This window comes from Scleropages formosus, chromosome 1 (assembly GCF_900964775.1).
Source record: "Scleropages formosus chromosome 1, fSclFor1.1, whole genome shotgun sequence".
Taxonomy (NCBI): domain Eukaryota; kingdom Metazoa; phylum Chordata; class Actinopteri; order Osteoglossiformes; family Osteoglossidae; genus Scleropages; species Scleropages formosus.
Window position 1 is genome coordinate 46,018,119 of NC_041806.1, and position 23,493 is coordinate 46,041,611.

At 45.7% G+C, this 23,493-nt stretch overlaps 3 protein-coding genes across 4 annotated transcripts in view; 2 read left to right on the forward strand and 1 right to left on the reverse strand.

Annotated features, from left to right (window-relative positions):
- Positions 1–13,047, reverse strand: part of igf2r (insulin-like growth factor 2 receptor) — a 32,827-nt gene extending 19,780 nt beyond the window's left edge. For both annotated transcript variants that reach the window (XR_003797669.1, XM_029251698.1), the window contains exons 1-11: positions 12,862–13,047; positions 11,228–11,367; positions 7,326–7,444; positions 4,745–4,843; positions 4,014–4,146; positions 3,125–3,236; positions 2,682–2,787; positions 2,419–2,578; positions 1,577–1,769; positions 1,211–1,314; positions 823–987 (exon numbers count right to left, since the gene is read on the reverse strand). Coding sequence is in view for 1 of the 2 variants with exons in the window: in XM_029251698.1 (XP_029107531.1) it covers positions 823–987; positions 1,211–1,314; positions 1,577–1,769; positions 2,419–2,578; positions 2,682–2,787; positions 3,125–3,236; positions 4,014–4,146; positions 4,745–4,843; positions 7,326–7,444; positions 11,228–11,367; positions 12,862–12,992 (1,462 nt within the window). In the remaining variant the exon portion in view is untranslated. The remainder of the gene's footprint in view (positions 1–822; positions 988–1,210; positions 1,315–1,576; positions 1,770–2,418; positions 2,579–2,681; positions 2,788–3,124; positions 3,237–4,013; positions 4,147–4,744; positions 4,844–7,325; positions 7,445–11,227; positions 11,368–12,861) is intronic.
- A 607-nt stretch (positions 13,048–13,654) lies between these two features.
- c1h1orf198 (chromosome 1 C1orf198 homolog) lies at positions 13,655–18,520 on the forward strand. Its single transcript, XM_029254381.1, has 4 exons — positions 13,655–14,079; positions 16,263–16,313; positions 16,832–17,431; positions 18,119–18,520. Exons 1-4 carry the CDS (start codon positions 13,789–13,791, stop codon positions 18,173–18,175), a joined length of 999 nt encoding a protein of 332 aa, XP_029110214.1. The 5' UTR covers positions 13,655–13,788; the 3' UTR covers positions 18,176–18,520.
- Positions 18,521–20,274: 1,754 nt separating this feature from the next.
- clec11a (C-type lectin domain containing 11A) lies at positions 20,275–23,493 on the forward strand. The gene is made up of 4 exons (XM_018742449.2): positions 20,275–20,492; positions 21,611–21,743; positions 21,972–22,163; positions 22,606–23,493. The coding sequence occupies exons 1-4, from the start codon at positions 20,349–20,351 to the stop codon at positions 23,004–23,006; spliced, it is 870 nt and encodes a 289-aa protein (XP_018597965.2). The 5' UTR covers positions 20,275–20,348; the 3' UTR covers positions 23,007–23,493.

Consider the following 23,493-nt stretch of genomic DNA (forward strand, 5'->3'; position numbering starts at 1 on the left):
TCATTAAAGCACAGGGCTTCCCCCTTCACGAAAGTTCTTCAAAGACTCCTAGGGAAGACCCTACAGACACCACAAAACTCAAGGCCACGAGAATCAGAGTACACTGGCTCCTGCAGTCATGGACGGCCAGCTAACAAATTGTAGATACAAACACATTCCAGTTGATTTTTAATAGCATTTTCTTCAGTTATCCATTTTATAAAATTTCTCTGTTTTGGCACCAACACAGCATTGCATTTACTTTATTCCAAGCTGACAGATGACAGTAAATAGCACCCAAACAAGAGCGTGCAACCGCTTTAATTCAACTCACTTCCACAGTGTTTACAACTCGTGTCTACTGTTGCTTAGTGTCTGACCAACAAGATGAAGAACTTTACATGCTAACAGGTCAAATTGGTCAACTACTGTGAAATATTTTATGGAGACGAAATATTTTTGTTTTCAGTAGTTTAGAATGAGTTTTTAAATTGAGCTCACCATTATTTATTATATCAAAATCCAAAACTTACATAAACTAACCCACAAGTAAACCGATGGATGTTTTTATTGCTACTTTTAATAATTTCAATTAAGCGACTAAGCGGAAAAGGTACTTTGAGTTATGAACAAACTTCCAGTCCCCATTGTGCTGCCAAGCTGAGGAACAAGTCTTAACCCCCAATTTACATTTTAAACACAGAAAGCCAACATGACTACTGAGCATCAGCATGAGCTCCAGCCCTGGATTATAGACCATTTACTGCAGAAACAGATCAGAGTCATAGAAGTAGGATTCCTCACCGAAAGTGACACAGCCTTTGTAAGAGAGGTAGGGCTTACCAGGGTATCTTGTCAGGGGTGACAGGTCATAGTGCTTCCTGCCGTCCGACACTCCGCACAGAAGGTTCTCCTTCTCCTTCACACAAGCGTACGCTGTCTGCCAGTCAAAGTAATACGTGCAGTCGGATTCACCTGTGAACACCGGTGATCCCCTGCCTTCGTTTCCTAGGAGACACGGCAAGGTCAGGTTTCACAGTCACGGAAATCGGCATAAATCAGCACCCATGAGCACGTGTTCCTCAAATTTATGAGTTATCTAAAGATGCAGGAATACAGAAGTGTTTTTCCCTCCCATGATATGAGACAGGAAAAACATCTTTGTGGCAAAGAGAAAAAAAAAAAAAAAAAAAAAATCCCTCAAATTTAGCAACAAGCACTGGATCCCCACCTGCGGTTTGGTTGCACTCAAAGTTGATGATGGTCATGCGTTGAAATCCGGAGCTGCAGGTACTGCCCCCAGGGTAAATGAGGGTAAGATCGCCGTCAGAATACCTGCAAAACCGTCAGAAAGTAGGTCAGAAATACCCAATTGCAAATAAGACGACTATAAAATCTCACTTTACGCTGTGTATAGAAAGGAATAAATAAAATATTAATACCTTTAAGCTATAATGGTCTTGTCTCTTGTACTTTTGTGGCAGTCTAACAGGCAAACTGAACAATGCAAAACATCGACTTTCTTCAAATTAAAATCCCTCAATATACAAAAGATATTTAAACCATTCTGCAGGGAGAGACGGACTTCGGGTCAAACCTCAGCGTTTGATTCAGGTATCTCCCGGCGATCTTCCTCACGTCTCCCGAGTCCTTCACCTGACAGACGGACACGTAGCCCTTGGCGTCCTGACACTCGCCCGCATTCGTCTCTCCGCATACATTCAGGTAATACCTGTAGCTCTCCTTGCCATCAGGGCTCTTGAAGACAGCGAAGTACGGGTTGTCTGTTCCTGAACGGAATACATGGAACCTAAATCTCACTGTTGCTTTAGCTTAGCAGCACTGGTCAGGATTTGCAGCACAGTCCTGCACAGTTCCTACAGCTTGTTTGTATAATGAACAAAAAAAAGGTCTGTGAGCAATTTTTATAAGAGGTATTCAAGACCAATTTTTTGTATAAAAGTATAAACAGCAGGGGCAGGTTTACAGCACCCATTTACACACAACATTTAGGACTGGTCGAAACCAATGTAGATTTGCACTCTACCACTTGCTGCATCATTATTTTTTATTATTACAGGGCAGCACAGTGGGTAGTGGATGACTCAGTCTGTAGAGAATGTGCATGTTCTCCCTGTGTTTGTGTGGGTTTCCTTCCACAGTCCAAAGACGTGTTTCAAGCAAACTGGTGACTAAACTGTCTGTAATATTTGTGTGTGAGAGCAAATTACTATGTGCAATTGCCCTGCAAAGGAGTAGTGGCCTGTCTAGGGTGTACCCTGGTCACACTTTGCATTTCCAGAATAACCTCTGGACCACTGCTACGAAAGTGATTTACTATATTAGGTTTTTAACCTATATACTTTCTCCGATAAATGCCTTGTTGCTAAGAGTCTCATTCCGACTACATGACCCCAGGTGTTTGCGGTCCCAACTCACTGCGCAGGGTCAGAGGTGTCAGGTTGATGGAGATGTCATGCTGCTTGCTGGTCAGGACACAGCTGTTGCTCTCCAGGTAGTCTCGATGACAAGCGTACTCAGTGACCCACTCCACCTCGTACCTGCAGTTGGTGCTTGCGGTCAACCTGGGGTCTCTGCCCTGCCACGGTGGGTGGAAGAAGGTTGGGGAATCAGAGCAGGTGTGCACGAGGTGTGGTGTGTGGGCAGGGATAGTAGCACCTAAACTGTCATAGCTCATCTACCTCTTGCCTGCGTGAGGGACAGATGAAGGTGATGGTGACGGCAGGTGTGTGCACCCCACAGGACAGCGGCTTACTGCTGTCATCTCCCTCATACCGCAGCTTCAGCCTGTAGGGTATGGGAACAGGTTACAGATCATCTGTCTTCACCTCGTACCTGCCTGTTCCAAACACAGGGAAAAGTGCTAATGATTGTGACAGGAAAGACTTTCCTAGCATGCCGGTCGGCAGAAAGTAAATAAAACCACACCTGCAAGGCAGAACAATGTAAACAGTGGTAGACACAGTTTGCATTTAATCATGAGGCGCGAGAGTTGTCACAGGTCCAAAGCAAGCCTGCTGCAGCCTGACAGCTGTCCCACCCCATGATCTCCCACATCTGCCTCTGCACATGGGGCTCACTAATTGGACCACAGAATGAATGCATTCATACTTCAAGGTCACACCTGTCACTGGACTGCTGCTCCAGAGGCCATGTGGGTCGTCCCACGCCGAAGGTGCCTTCACTGGTGACCAGGCAGGCGGCGGCGTCCGCTGGGCAGTTGCTTCCTGACCGGGCTGTTGGTGACAGCTTTGAATGAATTTATTTCTTCTTCACACATTTAAACTGCTCTGACAGAGTCAGCTCATCTCTGAAAGTCCCTCCATTTAACATTTTTATATTTATTAGTTTAGTTGATGCGTTCCTCCAAAGCAACTTAAAATTATTTTCCCATTTGTACATCCGGGTAATTTTACTGGAGAAATTCAGGGTAAGTACCTTGCTTAAGGGTACTACACAGAGGTGGTATTCAAACCTGTGACCTTTGGATCCAAAGGAAGCAGCTGTAACCACTAAACTACCAACTACCCCTTATTTTTATAAGCTACTTTTGGTCTAATAAAATAAACAAAACTTATCCCAAAGTGAAACTGAAGGAGTTACATTTTGTTCACCAGAAGTAGCTAATGCAAGAGAATGGTAATTTATTGTATAAATTTAGGGTAAGTACCTTGATCGAGGATACAAAAGTAGGAGGGAGGGATTCACAGCATGGTCCTCTGATAAGGCATTGGTTCCAACCACTAGACCACCTGCTGCCCCAGTTATTTTGCCGTTCACCTATCCGAGTATTTTTTTTTTTTTTAAAACTAAAATGCCTGAGAAGATATCAAGGATGTCCCGTCAGTCTCAACTGTTAATGTCTCAAAATAAAAAGAAAGGAACAATGGTAGTTGTGTTCCACTGATCTGCACATCTCAGTATGAGCTCTTAACCCAGAAAGAGGAATCAGACACAACCCGAAGGCCGCAGCGGGCCTGACCTCAGACCGAGCCTCTCGAGGCCACACTCACTGATGCTGCGGCAGATGTTGATGTACAACTCCGCGCTGTCATCCGAATCATCCACAGAGTAGCCGTCGGTGATCTGGATCAGTGGGTTCAGGTCGTGCTTTTTTCCATCAGCGTCAAAGACATAGCAGGGAACCTTCAGAGAGAGAGAGAGAGAGAGAGAGAGAGAGAGAGAGAGAGAGAGAGAGAGAGAGAGAGAGAGAGAGAGAGATGTCACCAATGTCTTCTACAGAGAACACACAACCTGTTCTGAAGCCTTTGCAGGGACAATCAGTGGTTCTGTGCTCTGGTAAAGTCAAAGGTATGAGCAGAAGCAGCAGCCCACCCTCCAACCAGGACCCTTGACATATTCATTCATCCATCCACCTATTATTACACACTTTCCTAGTGCAGGGTAGCAGTGATCTGGACAGGGTGTGTCAAACATCACCCACCCATGCACACACTAATTCATAGGTAATGGCATGGAAAAATTACACATTTTATTAAATCTAACAGACATGGAGGGAAGTAAGTGAGTGACGTAGACTGACTGCAGTCAGATGAATGGAGTTCCTAGGAACTCATTGCTCATAACATTTTCCACAAGATAACAGTCATGCTACCATGTTGAGGTGAGAAGGGGCTGGGGGCACACGCCAGGAGCGTGTCTCTGTGGTCTCAGCCACCCACCCTCACTGCTCTCGATGCAGAGAATCAGCAAGCGTGTTCTGAGCAGAGCTCTGATTACACACCTCCTTTTGGGGCTTGAACTTGTCCCTCTTGCAGGCCACATAGGTCCTCCACTCAAAGTAGCGAACACATTCCAACATGGTGACAAATTCAGGCGCTCCCTAGAGGAGAAAGAACACAAACATCAAAACAGCTTAGGGTATCACACTTACCACTGAGTGCTTCCAGCATGCGCTACAGGACTGGGGGGCACCAAGTGGCAGACTGGTTAGAGTTGTAGCCTTACCATCAGAGGAGTAGGGTACGAGTTCCAACTCCCACTGTAGTACCTTGAATCAAGGCACTTACCCTGCTGTATAAATGGGTTATCTACTGTAAGTAGCTTAGTATATAAACAAGACATGAGAGAGATAAAATTAATACATTTACACTTATTCATTTAGCTCATGCTTTTCTCCAAAGCATCTTATGTCAAAATACCTACAAATATTTACCCATACAGCTGGGTAATTTTTACTGGAGCAATTTAAGGTAAGTTCCTTAATCAAGGGTACTACAGGGGGAAGTTAGATTAGAACCTACCACCTCTGGGTCCAAAGGCCACAGTTCTAACCACTACACTAAAGCTACCCAAATAAGAAATGATGAGGCTAGAGGTGTTTTTTTTTTTTTTAACTCTTCCCTTTATTCAAAGTTTTCACTTGCTAGGATTGTGAATAGGCAAATATTTAGAAAGATATCAAAATTAAGTACAATGTTTGGCCTTTGTGCAGATACAGTAATTTTAAAATCAGTATTGAAGCTTGGTGAAATATTTCAATATTGTAACTTTAATACAGGACCACCCACACATGGCCGTTGTACAGCTGCTGAGTCTTTTCAGTATGACAGAGAGCCTCCGACCACAAGAGTAGCAGGTTTCGTTTCGCTTATCAGAAAAAACATTTAACGAACTGCATGAAGCCCACGTCTCATTTCTGTGGCTCAGCAGACATTCAGTACAGGAAGTTAATCTGACCTGTCTAAGAAATGAGCCCTGCCTAAATGGTTTGTTGGAAGGGGGGGGGGGGGAACCACACAACATCTTGCTGCTTAGCCATCACTTCTGCCTAAAAGGATCTAATTGATCCCTATGTCTGCATGTATTACTGGAAGAGTGTAAGTTTACTACCTACGAAGGGTAAATCACACACCTCCGAGGGAACATGACCCAACAACCATCAGGTATGAAGAAGCACTCCTTGTGTCAAGAATAACAACCAGGTAATTATGACATGATAATGACAAATTTAAGAGAGTATTGGGTGTACCATGTTTTCTCCCTCAGTGCCAAGAACAGCAGCTATCTGGTGTTCCTGTCTATAGCAGAGCAAATAGAGTTTGTGTTTATGCGACTCCCGGTGGTAAGAAAAACCCTATCGGCAGTGTGGGGACATCTTTGTTCAACTCGCAATGCTCAGAGCTCTGGTGTTCCCGCATTTTACAGAACAAGGTGACAAATGTTACTCGTGGTTGTGGGATGATTCAAGCGGTTGGCATGGAACAGGAGTTTGTGGAGATGATCTGTTTGCAGTTATTTTTAAACAGTTTTAGTTTTAATGCTGACAAAAATACTAAAGTGAGATTATTTTTATTTATTATAGCAATATCCAAGGCTTTTATAGAACCAAATCAGGAATTAATTCAAAGGTCATTGGTTTTTTTTTTTTTTTTTTTTTAAGTTTCTGCTGACTGTGTCTTGAGGAGCAGAAGTGACTGGAGTTGAACACACTTTCTGTCCCCATTGTGCTTGAGAGCTGAGAAGCCTGGTGAAAAGAACACCTGGACAGCGAGCCAATGTTCAGTGCACGACACACCCTGCTTTCCGACAGCATGACCTGCTATACAACGAAAGCACAGAAACAGCAGGGAGGTGTTTGTTCTACTCCCTAATCTGAGCCTGTTTGCTTAACCTTATTTTCTACTGCTGCAGGACAGAGGATGGGAAAAATTGTTGTCTCCGCCTAGTCGGGGAGGGTCTGAATGTGTGCAGGAGTACCGGTTACCTTTAACGGCAGTGGCACAGCAGACAGATTGGTTTAAAGTAAAAGCCTACAGTTTAGAGCCTCTACCATTTGTAAAGTTGAGTATTTCTTATTTCATAGTCACCATGTAGCAAGACAAAGGAACACACATACACAGAATGAGGCATAAAGCAATTTTACATTACCATACAGTATACAGAATGCAGCACAACACATTACCATCATCACATAAGGAACACACAAACCAACACGATGCTGGTAACCTTTCCACTCTAACAAATACACCAAGTTACCATGAAAAAAACACCCATTTGCCATGACTCCCCTATTTAACTCCCCACTTGACAGTGACAGAGGACTTTCCCCGCAGTGAGAAAGAGAAGGATCAATTCTGATTCCCTTCTTCCCAAACCCTCGCCCATCCTAAGAGCTCCAGAAGACAGACAAGTAAACCCAGAAATCCTGGGTAAACATCCTCTTGTCCAACAAACCAGTAAATGTCACAAATGTACTCAAAAGTAAAACAAAGAACAATTAAACCCTAAAAATACATCCTGGGATGAGCACCACTGCTCTCTTAAGAACACAGGTGGCTTGAGTGCAACACTGAGGCTCTTACCATGGTTTTTGCACACTGGAAGCTGATGCTAGTGCGGATGTTTCCCTGGCCACCGGTGCACTTCTGAGTGGTGTTGAAATCCAGCACGCTGTCCGACAGCTTCAGAAGGGAAAGCTCTCCTGTTGGCGAGGAGGACAGAAGAGTCACATGTAGAAACATCATCACAGCTGTGCCTTTAGCGTTTCCTACCAACAGGCACTTGACTATTAGTGCTTCCCCTATTACCCCTGAAATGCAGCACATGCAGCTCTAAATTGTGAAGACTGTAAATCGATAACAGTATCTCGGGGAAAAGGAAGGGGGGGGGGGGGGGGGGGGGGGGGGGATCAGCGCTCTATTCATACATCACATTAGCAGACAGGTACCAGAAATGTCCTAAGTGTGACCAACATTAAGGAATTAACTGGCATCCGAGCTGAGGCTATTTTCTTGCGTGGACAATCCTTGGGTCTTACCCAGACTGCACTCCCAGGACTTCTGACCCCTACAAAACCTTTAAATCACTGCAGTGCTGCTGCTGCTTGTGGACAGACAGCAGTTCAGGCTACAACTGCTACTGAGCTGTTTTGCCTTGACTAGGAAGATGAGCCACCTGGGCTCTCCAGCCAAGACACGCAAATAGAGTGTCGTAAAACAGAAATCTACCACTGAGTCTACAACAATATTCAAGATGTCATGAGGAAGCATATTTTATATAAAGCTGAATTACATCAGAGAGAAATGCTCAAATACTCACAGCAGAGGTAAAGACTTTATATTCGTCCTACATGCCAGGAACTACACCAGGAAATTAAGAAAAATATATGTGCACTGGCTCCTTACATCACAACTGGTCAAGTTACAAGTTTTTGAAGAACATTCTCCAATTTATTTGTAACTGCATTTTTAACACCCATGTTTTCTGAAACTTCTACTTGTTGTAGACCAATGGGACTTCTGTTGATATTCCATGTAAATCACTCAGTATCTTGGACTGCTGTGGGACCACCTTAATTCAACTCACTTCCAAAGAGTTGCAGATTACATATGGTCTTCCTAAGTGTTTGTGATCAATAACATGTCTAGCATAGCACATGTCAGATTAATCAGCCAGCATTCAATAGGAGTATGCAGAAACAGATTTTCATTAGATATTATAAATTAAGGGGGGCACGGTAGCGCAGCAGGCTTGGCTAGGTCCTGCTCTCTGGTGGGTCTGGGGTTCAAGTCCTGCTTGGGGTGCCTTGTGACGGACTGGCGTCCCATCCTGGATGCGTCCCCTCTCCCTCCAGCCTTGCACCCTGTGTTGTTGGGTTAGACTCTGGTTCACCGCGACACTGCTCGGGACAAGCGGTTTCAGCCAGTGTGTGCGTGTCACTTTAAATTAAGTTGAGTTGGTAATGCTACCATAAAAAGTCTTAAGTTCATAGAGTATATATAAAGACAATACGTAGTTATATGATCTAATATTTATAGCTATAGCCAAGATTTGTACAGAATGCAGCCCTTGAGAAAAGGGGAGGGGGAGTGCATGGATTCTGAACTGGTTATTGATTTTGACTTGGTGGTAAATGTGACTCTGGAGGTACAGAGTTCTGGAGCAGTTTTAAACTGCAGTTTTGTCAAGATCCAGTCACATTCATTTTCCTCTTACAAAAGTTCACTGAAAATACTTCCTCTTGTTACACGTAAACAACCAAAACTGAAATGTTCTATTCCGAGATCACGCGGCCTTATGCTGAGGAGCGATTATTCAGCTGACCGAGTACCATAAATTGGAGAACAATGATGAAAGGACGGGTGATTTCGACTCACATTACACAGGGGCCACTGGCTGAAACTTCTGGAATTCATGGAAACATCCACCATGCAACAAACACTCCTCTAACCAGCCAGCACTTAACTGCCCAACCAGTTATGGTTTGACAGGGGGGAGAGAAAGCGGGAGAAAAAGTAGCTCAGCAGGTTACCTTTGACCACTAGCAATTGAGCCATTTATCATTTTAGAGAAGACAGCACACATGATTTTGTTGAACCACAAGGAGTTCATGTCGTAACCTTTTCCCATGTGTGACATCTTAATATGCCATATTGAACCCTTGAGAAACTCACTGGATGCTACAACTGACCATCTGTTTCACACGGTTTGAAGTCGACCACATTGACCTCTCACTTTGCGATGTCTGGTGAGGACCAATAAATTTACATTCATCCATCTATCAGACATTTCTCAGAGTACAAGCGAGAGTAAACAAAAGTACACTGAACAACAGACAAAGAGCTTTAGATACAGACACACAATTATCAAAGCACAGCTTGTTTGTCTGACACCACCACGTTACTGGACACATCACTCAAGGAACTGTGCAAAGAAGTGACATTTAAATAGCAAATACAGAGAATCTCAGCAGATTGCTTCATTAATGAATCCAGCACCATCAGGAGAGAAGTAGATTGGAAAGTAATGAATTTTAAGATGCTTCTTGAATGGGGGGAGGATTCAGTAGCTCTGAGAAACAGAGGGAATTTATCTGACCACATCAGAACCAAAAGAGAGAACTAAGAAGCTTTTTGATTTTGGAACCCAAAGGTATAATAACTGACCCTACAAAAGAAGAATTCAAAGTCGGAGTCCTACACAGGTAACACCTGCAGCACCAAAAACGAAGTGCGTCACGTAGTTTGCAGTGTATCACCAAAAGCTGGGTACGTCAGAGCGGAGAAAAGGGGAGGGGGGGAAGAAAAAAAAAAAAAAAAAAAAAAAAAAACTCGGGGGGACTCAGCCACTTGAAATGAAGAGCTGTCAAGCCGGAAACATCCACTTCTACATGGTTCCACTATGACACATGTGAAGCAAAGCTGAGCGCGTGGCTGTCTGAGTCAGCGGCCCCAGGTCAACCTGCGACTGCCTGCACTCGACCAGCTGCGGTTCACATTTGTTTCCCTTCACAGGAATGGTCTTGGCAGGTGTGCTGGGAAACAAGTCTCACTACTGGAAGAGAAAGGTGTTAAAGATATGATACAAACATTTTTTCTACACTCCTTCCATAAGTCCTCAAACGTTATTGTGCAGCAGATTGGTGCCTGAGCTAAAAACGCACAAAAAACTCAATTCAAAGCAGTATTTCCAGCAAGGTAATAATTAACTACCGAACAGAGCAGGAACGGGTCGACAGCACAGCAGATAGTGCTGGTACCTCACACCTCCTGGGCTGTGTGTTTGAATGTGGGTTTCAACCAGGCTCAGTTAGTGTAGAGTCTGCACATTCTCGTTTGTGTTCCCATGATTCCTCAGGTGCTCTGATCCCCCCCAAAGTCCAAAGACATGCATTTCAGCAAATCAGTGACTCTAAAGTTTACCTGTGAAATACTGAGTGTTCGTGACTGCTTTACCTCTTTCCCTTTGTTGGATACACTCCGGACCACCACCACAATGCTGGGGACAGGGACTGATTATGAACGAATGGTTTTGCGAACACAGTAGTATACACACATTACAGTACAACCCCCACTCCCTCTCAGACAGTAACCAAAGATTCCCCGCTTAATTAGGGTAACAATTTTATCAGGTGGTTGAAACAGAGGAACGTGCATCAGTGGGAATGGAATGCAGAACAGAACTGACATGATCACATCCTGCGAGACTCGGCGGGGGCAGGGTAATTAAACGTGACCACACACTGACCCCACCAAGATCACGACCGACCTCCGAAAAACAAGGAACCTTTTCAACGGTGTTCCCTAAGGTCCATAACCTCTACGGGGTGCTGGGTAGGTTGAGGAGGATTAGGAGGAACAAGAGGATCGTACCAGGCGCATGACTGAGCAGAGGTGAGTAACATGTACCTATATTGAGCTTATTTCACACACTCTTATATAGATAAATACACACATACACAGACACACATCGGGTGCTCACTAACCCACAGACTGGTTTCTGTTTGCGGTGAGGTCGTGGGCACAAATAGCACTCGATTCCCCGCACGCTGTTGCGGGGGAGGAGCTGCACAGCTTCATGGAGTAACGCACCCCGGTGCCCTGGTCTATGGCCTCCCACTGGTACCTAGAACAGAACACACACACACACACACACACACACACACATTAGTGGGACATGTTAACCACATGTAAATACATCCCAGAGCACTTCAGCAAGAATTTGACTATATTACCTGTAAAGCAAAAAAAAAAAAAAAAAAAAAAAACCCATGCCTTTCATTGCCTTTCCAGCCTAGTTGGGCCAGTAGGTGGCATAATGGCTAGAGTCACTAACTTCCAATGTGAAGGTCCTGGGTTTCAATCTCTCCCCCCTTCAACTCTCATACCTTCAATCAAGGTACTTACCCTGAACTTACACAGTAAAAAGGACCCAGCTGTATAACTCAGTAAATCACTTTAAGTAGCTTTGTTTGTGTACTACCATAACAGTGCAAGACCTCTTGGTGAAGAGCTATCTGATAATCATAACTGCACTGAAAATTAAAGCTTTGTCATCAGTGATCATTTAAATAAAAACAGGACTTGGCTGCAAAGTTAACTTCCGAGTTGACCTCTCATGGAGTGGTTAGGAATTTGCTTCAACATTTTCTTTTCCTTCCGTCTCACAAGTGTTCGTTTTAACAGGAAACGGATTTTAAAAAGGAGAACAAAGCGTTTACCAACTGTTCTGTCAAGTTAGTGAAGAGGCATTTCAGGAAAAGTTAACGTGGAATTTAAGGCGAAAACAAACTGACTGCTTCTCTTGGCGAGTCAGTGGTTGCAAAAAATTGTGTTGTGTGTCCCCATTCATGAAGTGAACAAAAATGTCAATATTTTAAGCAGTGCACACAAATCCTGAGAAATGCGCTGGAATTTTAAATTCAATTTACACCTGGAATGTAAACGTGAGGACTCCACTACACCAAGAGCAAAATGCTGTACAAGCTGAGAGATCCGAAAAATTACTGTGTGTGTAAGAGGGGGGGGGATTCAAGACAAATCAAAAAACCGTTAGAAGCAGGGAAACAAAGTAGAAAAATCAAGGAACCTGCAATCGCATCACACGTGACTGTCCTTAAAATTTAATTATATTAATTTAATATAACCCAAAGACTAATTGTTTTGAAGAAAAAAAAAAAAAAGTGCCACACTTTTCATTTCCCCGCTTGAGTCGCCTCGTCGGTGATCACGCGCCACCAGCGGCACGCGGAACACACTTTTATTGCCGTTTCGTTTGTCACCGTCACGCGCTTACTGAGCTGTGTGGGTCCAGAGACGGAGCGGTACCGGCACCACTAGCCAAACACACCCGTGCGTGCCATGGCATGATGGGCAACAACGGCCTGCTTCCGAACACGTCTCACAGTTCATAAAGCTCTTATTACACGTTCATGAGTCTGGAAAACGCAGTGGTCCCATAGCTTAGCTGCACTGCTCACCGCCCCGCTCCCCGAATCCCTCCACCGCACCGCCGGCCCCGCCGCGTCTGTCCGGTGCGGTGCGGTCAGGTCCGGTTCCCCCTCTGCCCTCCTCTCCTCTCCTCTCCTCTCCTCACTCAGCCTGCCTGCTGCAGCATTACCTGCACAGGTCCCGATACCAGGGGTTTCCATCGGCCCCGAGAGCCCCGCCGAGGAGCGCGAAGAGCGTCAGACCAGCCAGCAGCGCCAGGAGCCCGCCAAGCGGACACATCCTCCGGGACTTGGAGCCCATATTCGTCCGTTCCAGTCCCGTCAGAGAACACAGTCCGACATGATACAGCAAAGTCCTCCGGGGGCAGGAACTAGATTTGGGGGGGGGAGGGTCACATGACGGAGGGAGTCACGTGGTGTTGCCTGACCACTTTCTGGTTGTGCGTCATCGTCGCCGAGTCACGTGTCGTTTCTAACCCGTTCCTGTCGCTGTGTGTGTGTGTGTGTGTGTGTGTGTGTGTGTGTGTGTGTGTGTGTGTGTGTGGGGCTGTAGAAGGGTCACGTGGTGCTGTCGCACCGCTTCCTGGTTCTGCGTCATCGTCAGCGTCACGTGCTAGCGAATATTTTCATAAACAAAAATAAGAAATAACACACCAGAAATTAATTAAGACCGTAAGATGTAACGAAATAAGTGGCTTAAATAAGTGCTTGTATTAAATGTCAGTCTTCATCCTTTCTATATATTTATTATTATTATTATTGCGGTTCTTTGCATTTCACAGCTTTTCAGCTGGAATTAAGGCTATCTCTGTTCAACAGTCCTCTTGAGGAGTTTTGGGTACAAAGTAAATTCCGGGATTCAGGTCTAGTTTGGGTTCCTTTTCTTACGCTGAATTTCTCAATTAAACGCTGAAAAATAAATGGTCATAAGTGCCGCCCATATCTGCCACAAGATGGCGCTCTGACACACCGCTGGACGCAGTTCCCCATTCCACGTCTCTCCCGTCATTGCGCTCCTCCTCCTCCTCCTCCTCCTCCTCCTCCTCCTCCCTGTCCTGCCGCCGCCCTTGGAAAAGTGGGGCTCTCGCGGGGGGAAAATGGCAGCGGCCTCGGTGGTCGGGATGGAGGAGATGAAGTTCCAGTACTTCTCCTCCATTAACTCCATGGCGCGCAAGATCATGGAGGAGCGCGAGAAGGTCAAGGAGAAGTTCGGCGCGTCCTGGAACGAGATGAGCCCGAGCGAGCAGGACGCGGCCATCGACGGCGCCATGGTGGACCCGCAGGCCCGCGCGCGCTACGCCATGCACCGGGTCGAGCGCGAGGAAGTGCCGTGCTACCCGCGGCTCGCGCTGCACACGGGCCAGAAGGTGGTGCACTTCGGGGACGAGGTGGGCGAACGGCGGCGACGTTCGTTGCAGTTAAATTCACTGCTGTGTAACGGCGAAATGAATCAGTTAGCAGGAAAAAATAAAAAAAAAAAACCTAGCTCCTAAGGCTAGGGGGGGATAGAGGTTCGCCAGCGTGCGGCGTGTTATTACAATTCATTCTGACGTATTTCTCGACCTGCAAATGTGTTAAAGAACTGAACTGTAACGACCCGCGTGACTTTGAGCGGGAACTGTGTGTTTATTGTTGTTCATTATTGTATTGGGGCGGCGGCACAGCGATGAGCCTGGGTGGTGCGATAGGACGTGGGTTCGATCCCCACTCCGTCTGTGGAGGTTGCGTGTTCCCGTGTCTGTGTGGCTTTGCTCAGCCTGGGTGCTCTGGTTTCCTCCCACAGTCCAAAGACATGCTGTTCAGATTCCCCCCTAGTGCGTGAGTGACAGAGAGAGTGTGTTCCAGTGATGTATGTATGAGTGACCCAGTGTAAATAGTGTATCTAGCAGTAAGTCACCGTGCTGAATAAGGTGTGTGGGCTGGTAACACTATAGAGTTCATTGGAAGTCGCTTTGGAGAACAGCGTCTGCTCAATAAGTAAATTGGAAATAGTTGCATTATGGGTAAAATGTAATTAAAGTGTTCAACCACTAGGCAGTTTACAGGGAAAGTAATGGGGTCGCCTGTGTCTCGGACTGGGTAGAAAAAGCTTCCGGGATGTTAAGCAAGCTGGTTTTAGGCCCAGGTGGTTAAGGAAAAGGTGGTGTTCCCACCGAGAGCATTATTTCCCTGCGTTTCGCTGTTCTAATAAAACGTCCCTCATGGACGATACTGTGCATTTTTTCTCGATCTATCCAAACTCAGAGCACCACCTGCTCCGGTGCTTATTATTTTCCCATTTATATACAGCTGAGTCATTTGTACCAGAATAATTTCGGATAGGCACTCCGCTAAACTAATGGGTACTACAGATGGAGGTGGGATTCGAACCTATGCCCTTTGTCCAAAGGCAGCCGCTCTAACCACTACATTACAGGTGTCCCGGTTCAAGTTACAGCGCCGCTCAGAAAAGTGCTCTGGGGTTAAAGTAGAAAGTAATATCTCAAAATATATAAAGGTATTATGCATTACAATCTGTTAATTTTAATGTTAAAAAATCTATTGCTGTTAAAATAACTATTCAAATATCTGTGTTACAATAAACATCTGTTACATTAAGTATTAAAATCTATTAGAGTACTGTATTAACTAGTAGTGTAGTGGTTACAGTTGTTGCCTTGGACCCAAAGGTCATGGGTTTGAATCTCACCTCCAGCTATAGTGCCCTTGAACAAGGTACTCCTCCTAAATTGTACCAGTGTAAAACTACCCAGTTGTATAAATGGGTAAATAATTGTGAGTACCTTAATGTTGTAAGCCCCTTTGGAGAAAACCATCATGTATATTAAACATTAAAACCCATTAAGTGTTACAATATACATTAAAGAATATTACAATGTAATATTAAGCATTTAAAAATGTTACTTTAAAATCTGCCAGTATTCCATTAAACATTTATATGTATAATATTAAGCATTAAAATCTATTGTGTAATTAAGCATTAATCATTTACAGTAAAATTTTAAATCTTTTACTTTAAAGATTAAAATCTTAGTGTTACATTAACCATTAAAATTTATTGCATTTGTACCTTAAACATTAAAATCCTGTATTATAATATTATTTAATATTACATTAAATACAAAATGTTAGTGTTACAATAAACATTAACATCTCTTACATTAAACAATTAAATATACTACAGTGTTTGTGTCAACTAACATTATTACAAGTTACAGGAAACATTAAAAGTTACATTACACATTTCAGCCTTTAATGTATTGCTTTAAACGTAAATCCGTTACGTTAAATGTTTAACTCATTCTTCAGACATCAGTCAGTATTGCGTCAGTTATCAGTGAGTTCATGTTAGCGACACTTCCCAAAAATATTTTACATTTTGGCTGCCCATCTCTTTAACAGTATTACTTTTACAAACAGATGAGAGACAAAGACAGCAAGATGTTGCCTGATTCTTGTGTTTGTTTAATCTCATGTAATGAACTGGTTATATTCCAAGTAGGGTATTGAGTTTAAACCACGTTCCACTACGTCTCCAGTGTTTTACCTTCCCTCTTCTGTTTCCTCGAAGGACATCACCTGGCAGGACGAGCACTCGTCGCCTTTTTCCTGGGAGACAAGGGTATGTGGGACGCGCTGTGCAACTGAAAACTCCATCTGTTGAACAAACAAGCTTAGATTTAGAAAAATGTTTTGAAAAATAAAAAAAAAAAAAAAAAAAAAGGTCATATTAAAATGACAGGCATGATTTCTTTTTGCCATTAAGCTTCACCTATAATTGGAGTGGCCCATGTGAGTGTCACGCACTGTAGTACATCTTGGGAGAGCAGGTGACCTAATGGTTAGAGCCATTATCTTACAGCCTGAAGGTCCTGTGTTTGAATCCCTACTCCTGCTGTTGTACCCTTGATCAAGGTACTTCTGTTGAAGTGACATAATAAAAATTACACAACTATATAACTAGTTAAATAATTGTACAGTTGTTTAAATTTCAAAGTTACCTTGGAGAAAGGCGTCAGATAAAGGTTAATGATGATAATTACTTTGCATGTGCACGTTTCAGTCATATTCCGTGTACAAAGACGTTCCTGTCAATATTTAAATGTATCCGTCTCCTCTTGTGTGTCTGTTTTCTGACAGAGTCAGATGGAGTTCAGTCTGACTTCAGCTCCCCTCCCAGAACAAGGCAGCTATTCCCTGCAGGCGGATTCTAAATCCAGCAAGGCCCCGCAGGCCAGTCAGCCAGCCAAGGTGTCCCAGGTCAGCAAGGTATCAAACGGTGAGAGCGCTGTCTTGGGCCGGAAGGAGGAGGAGTCTTCCTTCTGGAAGATCAGCGCTGAGAGGTCCAAGCTGGAAGGGGAACAGGCCGACTTCCACTCACTCACACCAAGCCAGATCAAGTCCCTAGAGAAGGGGGAGAAGCCACTCCCCTCGTACCTGAGGCCGGAGTCGTCCTCGCGGGAGACTGAGGAGCCACCGCGGGTGGCGAAGCCCCGCACACAGAAACCGCCCGCCCCCCCACCCCCGGTTGCCATCAGCGTGCCCCCAGCTCCTTTGAGCGTCTCGTCCACCGTGGCGGGCTGGGAGAGGTCCCAGAGCACGCTGCCTTCCATCAGCACCCTGCCCTCTGTCAGCACTCTGGACGACGTGTTCACCCCAGGACCTGCCACCAAGTCGCCCAGCCCGTCCGGCCTGGAGAAGGCGGAGTCTCCCCTCGCCTCCAGCCCATCATTCTCTCAGGTGAGTTCTCTTTGTGTGTAGAACAACATTGCAGGAGCCGCACTGCATGTGCTGTTGTCATAGATACAGCCAAGTGGAAACGGTGTCGCTCTCTCATGCGTTATCTTCCCAACAATCGGAGCAATCCGTGGATTTCCACTTAAAAAGGAGGTCCCTGTTTAATGGTGGCTTCTTGGCCCAGGAGAGGTGGGCTGCCACTGGTACTCGGAGCCCCAAAGGTCTGTTTTTTGCCCTAGTTACATCACCTTGGAGTTTTTGTTTTCCTCTCTTCAGTTGCCAGATGGCTTATTTTTAGAGCACCACATTAAAAAACTGCCTTTCATTGTCACTTATGTCAGTCATGCCACCATTTATAAATGCTTCTCTCGCTTCCCCTTTTTTCCACTTTCTACGCAACGATGACTTCAAGGGATAACGAATCGTTCACACCGAAAAAGCCAAGCTCAGTGTTCACGTTGCAATCAAAGTGATCCTGCGAGCTACTAGTGTTCTGTTTTACCTTTACTATGTGCTGTAATGTTCAGTGTTCGGAGTCACCTTGTTCAGAAGAGCACTACACTAATGTGGTAATATATAATTTACTGCTGTTCTTTTCCTGAAAGACCCCCCCCCCCCCCCCCCCCCCCCCACATTAAGATGTTACGCTAGTGTCAAACTAATATTTTGTTGTCTTTGACACCTCTGCAGTTCAACACAAGCAGTAGCGTTCTGAAGACTGGTTTTGACTTCTTGGACAACTGGTAATGATCAGTGGCTCCGGCTCCAGCGCCAGACGCTCACCCCCACTCTCTCAGCGAAACGGCTCCGTCTTTCTCCCTTGATGCCTAAAGCGTACCGTAGTATTAATTGCGTGCTGTGCCCTGCACAAGGGCATCTATTAAGCAATATAAGGTACATTTTCCTTTCCACCGAGAAATCCTTTTCCTTGTAGTTACACACTTTACTCTGACCTCATACTAGTGCAATGCTAATATGTGTATTTATACTATATAAACACTAAAGGTGGTGTGTTTGAAATAAAACAGCATGTTTTTAATTCCGATTCATATTCCTCTAAAGCTGCATTTCCTGTCATTTTACATTATTAAAGTATATGAAATAAACTTTTCAGATTAAATGTTGATGGACTCATTTCTTTTTCAGTCTTGCTGGAATTGTGCTCTTGATGTTACTCAATGAAAAGGAGTTGCACTGGCTCCTCATCATACAAACACTGCTAGGGTCAGACGTGCTAGTAACTAGATTTGTTCAAAACTCCAAAATCACTTTTACCCCTAAAGTTACAACTAGTAAAAGGATTATAGCTATAATTATGCTATAATAACTAAAACAAATACTTTGTAAAGGTTTTTCTTTTAATATTTTTAACTTTGAGCTTCTGTAAAAATAGGAGTAATTTAAAACTACGGAAAATAAAAATGTTTCCACAAACTATTCAATGTCAATTGAACAATTCATCCCATAAACATGTGCAATATCTCATTGATCACTGGCACTGAGGTACACCACATACACACACACAATGACTGAAACCGCTTGTCCCGAGCGGGGTCGTGGGGAGTCGGAGCCTAAAACAGCAACGCAGGGCATAAAGCTGGAGGGGACACACCCAGGATGGGACGCCAGTCCGTCGCAAGGCACCCCAAGCGGGACTCGAACCCCAGACCCACCGGAAAGTAGGACCCGCTCCAACCCACTGCACCCCCCCACCTGCGAAACGAATGACTGCAAATGTACCCTCCCCTTACAGTGTGCTCGAGGGCATCGTGACGTGAGCTGCAGTAGCAAAGTCTGTACGCACTGTGGCAGTAGAGGAGAGCAGCTGATTGAACCCTCGTTCAGGAAGGGGTGAATCTGGCCCGTTCTGCACGGTTAGAACTGATCGGTTTGACTCCAAACCCGTGACATCTTTCGGGTCCCAGAGGAAAGTGTGCAAGTAGTCAATGTCTCTCCGCAGATGAGGGGAGCGAAAGCGGCAAGTTGGTAGAGACTCCTGCTGAGGGCCGACAGCACAAAGCCGCTCCTCAGTAGAGGAATTCCTAAGGTAAACTTGGCCACCCTTCGGATGTATGAACTATAAAGTGTGCGGCTTTATTCCCCGTTGCCAAGTTCGAGTACAGTCTCTCCCTTCAGGTGTGTCCCGTGAGACACAAAGCTCTTGAAATACAGCTGAATTTTAAATCATCCGGTTGGCAGGATTCTCACATTTCTGTTACGGTTGACCAGGAAAATGCAATGCTCTGATTTATTATTTTGCAGCAGAAATGACTGTACTCAAAAATATATAGGATAAAATTTCTGTATGTGCAGAATTTCAACGTTCCCAATTAAGGCCATAATGCCTCAGTGTAACCTGCCCCACTTAAATCTTTCTCGTCCAATTCCACGCACACGCAGCAAGGAGCCTAGAAAGTCACCGAGCCGCGTGGGTTACGTAACCTTTCTGGTCCTCGGCAGCAGTTTAACCACACCCGTGTACCCTAACCCAAGCTGGAAAGAATGACCTCGGTGTGGTTTCTGAACAGAGTTAAATAAATTCCTCCAGCGAGCGGCAGCGATCTCAGAGGAGGGGAATGCGCGCCCGGCGTTTTCCGCAAACGTTCCCGACGAGCGGCCGTGTCGGGGTGACTCATTCGCTCGCCGGGGTCGGAGCCTCGCATGCGCAGCCGGGCAGACCCCCCGAAGCCGAGACAAACAACGCAGGAGAGAGCGCCGCAAGAGACCTCCCCGCTGAGAAGACACTGTCAACACAAAGCGTGGAAGTGGGAGGTGAAACAATGAGGCTTCCTGTTGTGGGGTAAGGCCCTGCAGGGACGGGGCAATAGGAGGGTGACAGAGGAGAGGGAGGGAGGGCAGAGCAGGGCACAGGAGACCAATAAGGAGCACAGGAGGAGAAGCAGAGCCATTCGGTGCTAAAATGGAAAAAGCGGCCGTCCTGGCGACAGCGCTGTGCCTGTGGGCCATCTGCCTGGGCGGCGTGGGCGGCGTGGGCGGCGAGGGCGGCGAGAGCCTGGAGAACGACACTGGAGCCGGCAGCCCGGAGACAGGGACCGTCCCTCAGGTGGGAACCAGGTTTTCCATGCAAATCCCGTCGAAGCAGAACCGTGGCATTTGAAACACGATCCCCGACACGCTGGGGCAACAGGACTGTTTTGCATGCCTTAAATCAGACAACATCCTAGTGCTGCTTGTAGATCCGCTATGAAAGACAAAGGAAAGAGAGAAGAAAACTTGTGCTGACAATGGCATCAGGGTGCAACGTGTCTTTGTTTAAAGGGATCGGCTGAATCACAAGAACATTTGGAGGAAATCCAGGTGAGCAAACGCTCCCTGCCAACGTTGTCTTGTACTCTGTCTGAGAAAGCAGCCCATCTGGACTATGTCATCTGCCGGGGGTATCAGCTGAATATATCTGGAGGTCGTGGGTCACCGGTAGTTTACCGGCACACTGATTATCCAATCAGATGTAGTTGTGTGGCGCGGCGTCACCTTCGGTGTCGAAAGAAAGCAAACATTTACGTTTACTTTTATTCATTTAGCAGATGCTTTTGTCCAAAGCGACGTACATCTCAGCAAAAGTACAATTTATGCATTACACTAAGAAACACAGCTGCAGACATGTGACTCAAGTAAACCTAGTTTGTTGCCTTCCACTTGCTGCACCGAGGTTCATCGTTCAAGTAGGTGCATAAAACACAGGAGAGACAAATCCTGATACCCTTCCACCAATTTTTTTTATTTTTTTATATTATAAGATACACAAATGAGCAAGTATAATGCCAGAGTAATGGCTGAATGAAGGTTGTATCTAGGGATGCTTATGGAGTTGTGATGCGTGAACAGTTACACCGTAAATGAGCTGGAGAGATCTTGGGCGAAGTGGATCTGTGCGGAGAGCATATGGGGGGTGTCTCCAAATGTCTCGGGGCCATTCAGCTTTGGCCATTTAAGAGCGAGTGTCTGGATGCTCAAATAACAGGTAGCGTACTCTTTACGACCTGCCAACTTGTACTCAGAAGTTCCCAGGTTCAAATTGCACTCCTGCTGTATGGTACTTACCCTGAAGTGATGTGGCAAAAATTGCCTGGCTGTAAAGTGGGTAAATCAGTGCAGAAACCCAACACTGTCAGTAACTTTGGAGGAAAGTGTCAAAATATTAACCTGTGGCCATTTATTTAGGATGATGACACGAAACCGCTCCAGAGCCCAGAGACCAAAGAGGGGCAGGACATCGAGGGGGAAGATGAGGAACCCGAAGACCCAGAACCCACCTCTTCTCTTTCTGACTTTGAAACTTCCTACAACTATGTCTGTAGGAACATTTTTATTACAAACGTCCTGTTTCTCAGGCACTGACTTTACGCAGCAGTTTTACCTGAACGCATCAAGTACTTTGTGCTGGGTCGACATTGTGGTTGAACCGACAGCCTTCGGTGTCTTTAACTGCTGCTCAGCCAGGAATATTTTGAGTTTGCATAATCGTCGGAGATTGAGAAATTTCGCCTAAACCTCTGATCTCTCCCCGCTCCTGTGTGTCCAGTGTCCAGGCTGATGTCCACGGACCAGGCCATCCACAGACTCAATGTTGGACACTATATGCTGGACGTGAAACTGACGCAGCTGCTGGACAGGCTGTCCCGCCTGGATGCCAAACTCGGTGAGATGGACAACGAAATACAGCAGGTGTTTGCGCTCAGCAAGGAGAACCGCAAGGAGATTGGAAGGCTGGAAGGTAAAGATCACCACCACACATTGCTTCTCAAGCTCTCCGGAGCTCCGAACCAGGGCATTAGAGGCATTAGGGACATCTATGCATCCATTATCAATTACTGTTTGCCCAAATCAGGGTCACGGTGGTCCAGAGACTACCCGAGAAGCACAGGGTCTGAGGCATGACTCATTCTGCATAGGACACCATCCCATTACAGTCCAACCACACACTCATTGACTTACACACACCAAGGGCAATTTGGGGGTCACCATTCCTATCTCTGGGAACACCTATCTCTGGACTGTCGGGAGAAACTTACATGAACACGGGCAGAACGTGCAACCTTCACGAAGACTAAGCCGAATTCAAACCCACATCCAAAGCCACCACCCAGCCACCCCAGCAAGGAAGACCTTCCTCAATTATTGGTCCCGTTAATCTCTTTGTGCGTTTGTTCCTACAGGCTGCCAGAAAGGTCGCCGGGTGGGACACAAGTGTTTCCTGGTGTTCCGAACGTACGAGTCGTATGCGGGGGCGTCGCAGAGCTGTCAGGAGCGAGGCGGCCGCATGGCCATGCCCCGTGACCGAAAGGAGCAGGAAGCGCTGGCCGACTACGCACGCGGCTTCTTCCACCCGGGAAACTGGCCCATTTGGCTGGGCATCAATGACCTGCGCTCGGAGGGGCTCTACCTGTTTGACGACGGCACTCGGGTCACCTACTTCCAGTGGCGCAAGCACTACCTGTCCAGCCAGCCAGACGGCGGCAAGCGCGAGAACTGTGTGGCCATATCCTCGGACGACGGCGACTGGTGGGATAATTACTGTGACAGGCGCATGTTCTACCTCTGCGAGTTCGATGTCTGAGCTCTGCCCACCCAGACTCACCCGGTGGGATCAATTCCCCAGGAAGATGTGGGAAAAGAAAAAAATAATCTAGGCTTGGCTTTACATGTAGCAAAAATATGTTCTGCCCTTTAGCTAAGGACAGAAAGTTATTCCAGATCATGTACACATATTCGGTCATATTTGTACTGGACCTCCTGTTTTAACTGTATATTTTTGTCTTAATGACTTGTGGGCCAGTTAACATGACCCCGGCCTCCTTTTCCAGAGTCCAATCAGACCTGTGCGTCTGAAATCTTCTGGAAAATTTCATTTTGCTTTGAATTCATGGAAAATACAAAAAAAAATTGAAAATGAGATATTGTGGAGAGATCTGGCAAGGAATCACTTCACAGGGTGTTTGCTCACAATACTTGACCATGGAGGTGCTTATATTTTTAATCAACTTCATACTACAATTAATGTTACAATTAAACTTCTGTAAGGTGAGCAGGAATTTTTTTTTAAA

What these genes read in the sequence shown, in the direction of transcription:
- c1h1orf198 (XM_029254381.1), top strand. Translation starts at nt 13,789, where the DNA reads ATGGCAGCGGCCTCGGTGGTCGGGATGGAGGAGATGAAGTTCCAGTAC. An exon ending in CTTTTTCCTGGGAGACAAGG is followed by an intron (nt 16,314 to 16,831) that starts GTATGTGGGACG and finishes GTTTTCTGACAG; the next exon opens with AGTCAGATGGAGTTCAGTCT. An exon ending in CCAGCCCATCATTCTCTCAG is followed by an intron (nt 17,432 to 18,118) that starts GTGAGTTCTCTT and finishes ACACCTCTGCAG; the next exon opens with TTCAACACAAGCAGTAGCGT.
- clec11a (XM_018742449.2), top strand. Translation starts at nt 20,349, where the DNA reads ATGGAAAAAGCGGCCGTCCTGGCGACAGCGCTGTGCCTGTGGGCCATC. An exon ending in AGACAGGGACCGTCCCTCAG is followed by an intron (nt 20,493 to 21,610) that starts GTGGGAACCAGG and finishes CCATTTATTTAG; the next exon opens with GATGATGACACGAAACCGCT. An exon ending in GGAGATTGGAAGGCTGGAAG is followed by an intron (nt 22,164 to 22,605) that starts GTAAAGATCACC and finishes TTGTTCCTACAG; the next exon opens with GCTGCCAGAAAGGTCGCCGG.